Source organism: Diadema antillarum, unplaced genomic scaffold (assembly GCF_040938485.1).
Source record: "Diadema antillarum isolate AM-2024a unplaced genomic scaffold, OU_Dant_1.0 seq00001837_RagTag, whole genome shotgun sequence".
In the NCBI taxonomy this organism is placed as follows: domain Eukaryota; kingdom Metazoa; phylum Echinodermata; class Echinoidea; order Diadematoida; family Diadematidae; genus Diadema; species Diadema antillarum.
In genome coordinates this window covers 120,866-123,218 of record NW_027272510.1, presented here as the reverse complement: position 1 = coordinate 123,218, position 2,353 = coordinate 120,866, and the positions used below count along the sequence as shown (strand labels likewise).

At 48.3% G+C, this 2,353-nt stretch overlaps 1 protein-coding gene across 1 annotated transcript; it reads right to left on the bottom strand.

Moving 5' to 3' along the window:
• Positions 1-433: 433 nt before the first annotated feature.
• LOC139712662 (uncharacterized) lies at positions 434-1,615 on the bottom strand. The gene has a single exon (XM_071624468.1). The coding sequence runs from the start codon at positions 1,613-1,615 to the stop codon at positions 434-436; it is 1,182 nt and encodes a 393-aa protein (XP_071480569.1).
• Positions 1,616-2,353: the final 738 nt, after the last annotated feature.

The following is a 2,353-nucleotide window of genomic DNA, read 5'->3' as shown; positions in this document are numbered from 1 at the left end:
CCCGCCTGCTCCGGGATAAGGTGATCATCAACGAACAATGCTATGCGGTTCAGGAGGAGGCGTTCAAACAGCTTGTACATGTGGCAGAGTAGGGATATCGGCCTATAGCTCTTAGGGATGGCAGGGTCTTTACCAGGTTTCAGTAGAGCAATGACTTTTGCTTTCCTCCACATCTTTGGGATCTTGTTGGACTTAACACATTCGTTGACCATATCAAGAAGCCATCTGCGTGCACCTGGCCCGAAGTGTTTGATCTGTTCCACTAGGACATCATCAAGACCTGCAGCCTTGTTGTTTTTCATAGACTTCATTGCAGATTCCAGTTCACTCATTGTGAATGGCCTTGTGAAACTTGTGGCGTCTTGTGAGGATGCATTAGCAGCTCTGGGAAGTTTAGCCCTCTGAGGATGGTGACTTGGATTTCCCCGGCTATTCAAGAGGAGTTGGTGGGCAACCTGGTCAGCGGTGACTTTTGTGGCCTTGGCTGCGGCTTTGTGTAGTCATTTCCTAGGATGCGGATGGTCTTCCAGGCTTTCCTGCTACTATGAGTCATATCTGTGCTTTCAATGAGCTCTTGCCATTTCTTCCGCCTTTCTTCAGTGATGGAATTAGCTAAGGCTTCACCAAGCTCAATGGTGTCATCACTAAAAGGGTCATCCTCAAAACGCAAGATGTAGTCATCATATAATGCTTTAGAGTCATCAGTCAAGCCCTGGATGTACCTTGTGCGGCAGCCACGAGGAATGTTATGGCGCGATGATGATTTAACTGATTCTACAAAAGCATCATAATTGTCAGGGGTAGCGGGAAGATCTAGAATAGCAGAGTCTAGGTCATCAGAGAAGCCCTTCCAGTCGGCTTTCTTGAGATTGAAACGTCGCCTGAAGGGAACAGCACGGGGAGAGATGACTGCAGTGATCTTGAGACCTATTGGCCGATGTTGTGTGTGGGGAATGGGATCCAGAACAATCTTCTCACACTGATTGGCAACAATACTGGATGTGAAAATCAGATCTGGGTTGTACCCCCGCCTCCATCGTGAGCTGTTGAAGGAAGGGGGGAGCTTGGCATCATGAATGAGAGACAGTTGGTTGGAGTCTGCCCAGCTCTCGACTAGCTCACCATCTTCATTAGTTTCAGCATAACCCCAATTGACATGATGGCTGTTAAAGTCTCCGATGACAACATTGATGCGACCGCTGGTGACATCAGGGGGAATGTCAAATATGGTGGAAGGAGGTTTATACACCGAACTGACAGATACTCCCTTGGTGTTGATGGTAATGATTTCAGTGTTATCCGTATCAGAAATAGATATCTTGTCAGCAGACAGCCCATTACGTAAGAATACTGCACTTCCATACTGGTCATGTGGCCTCTCAGCAATGAGGGTCATACCCGAGATGCGAGGACGTACCCGTGAAGGTCCGCGATGAGTCTCTTGGAGACAGAGGATATCACAACTATGCTTGGTGCATAGATCTGCCAAAAGATCTTGTTTGGCGCCAGTTAGACCTTCGATGTTCGATGATATTATACTCAAGGCCGGCCCTGACAAGGGCCCATGCTTGCGACCTTGGGCATCATCAACAGTTCTAAGGCCTAGTTGAGTCATGATAATGATGTGTGATAATTGTTGATAGCGTAGTGTGGTTGAAGGATTCGCAAGTGTAAAACACCTGTCAGGGACCGCGACGTGAACGCTTTTTCAGTGGCCCATATCTAGCTGCTTACGGGTGCTTTGTGTGCGTTGCTGAAAGTTAGCTGCGATGACTGTAGGGGATGACGTCACAACGAGGTTTGTTGGCTGAAGATGCGCACTGTTGCATGTTTCTAGCGTATAGACCGTTTCAATTTCGATGACCTATTCACCTACCGCCGCTAGCGGCGCTATAACGGCCGCCATAACTGGGGGCCAACGGGTCTCCCAGCGAGCTAGCTACCCAGCGAGTTGCGCTTGCAGCTAGCAGCCCAGCGTACCCATCGCGCAGAGTTAAGGGCCGTTCACATTGGAGCGGTTTTGCGGCAGCGGCAGCGGCGGCGGTTTGCCGCTAAACTCTGCCGCAGCGGCACGCTGTGCACACTGGAGCGGTTTGCCGCGCGTAATATGCAAATTAGATTGTTGCCCTTGGGCACCTGCAGTTTACTAGTAATCAATTACATAATTATCAGGCCCATGTATACCGTGAATACATTCCCCATGGATCTGAGAATTTACAAAATCACTTTTCCAAAACGAAACAAACAATAAAGGAAACCAAGGATGCGTAACATGCAAGAAGACTATTGGACAATCAGTACTGGAATCTCAGCTTTTCAACTTTTTGCTTTAAAAAAAAATCCCACTTTCAAC

Coding starts and splice junctions, on each gene's coding strand:
- LOC139712662 (XM_071624468.1), bottom strand. CDS start 1,615: ATGACTCAACTAGGCCTTAGAACTGTTGATGATGCCCAAGGTCGCAAG.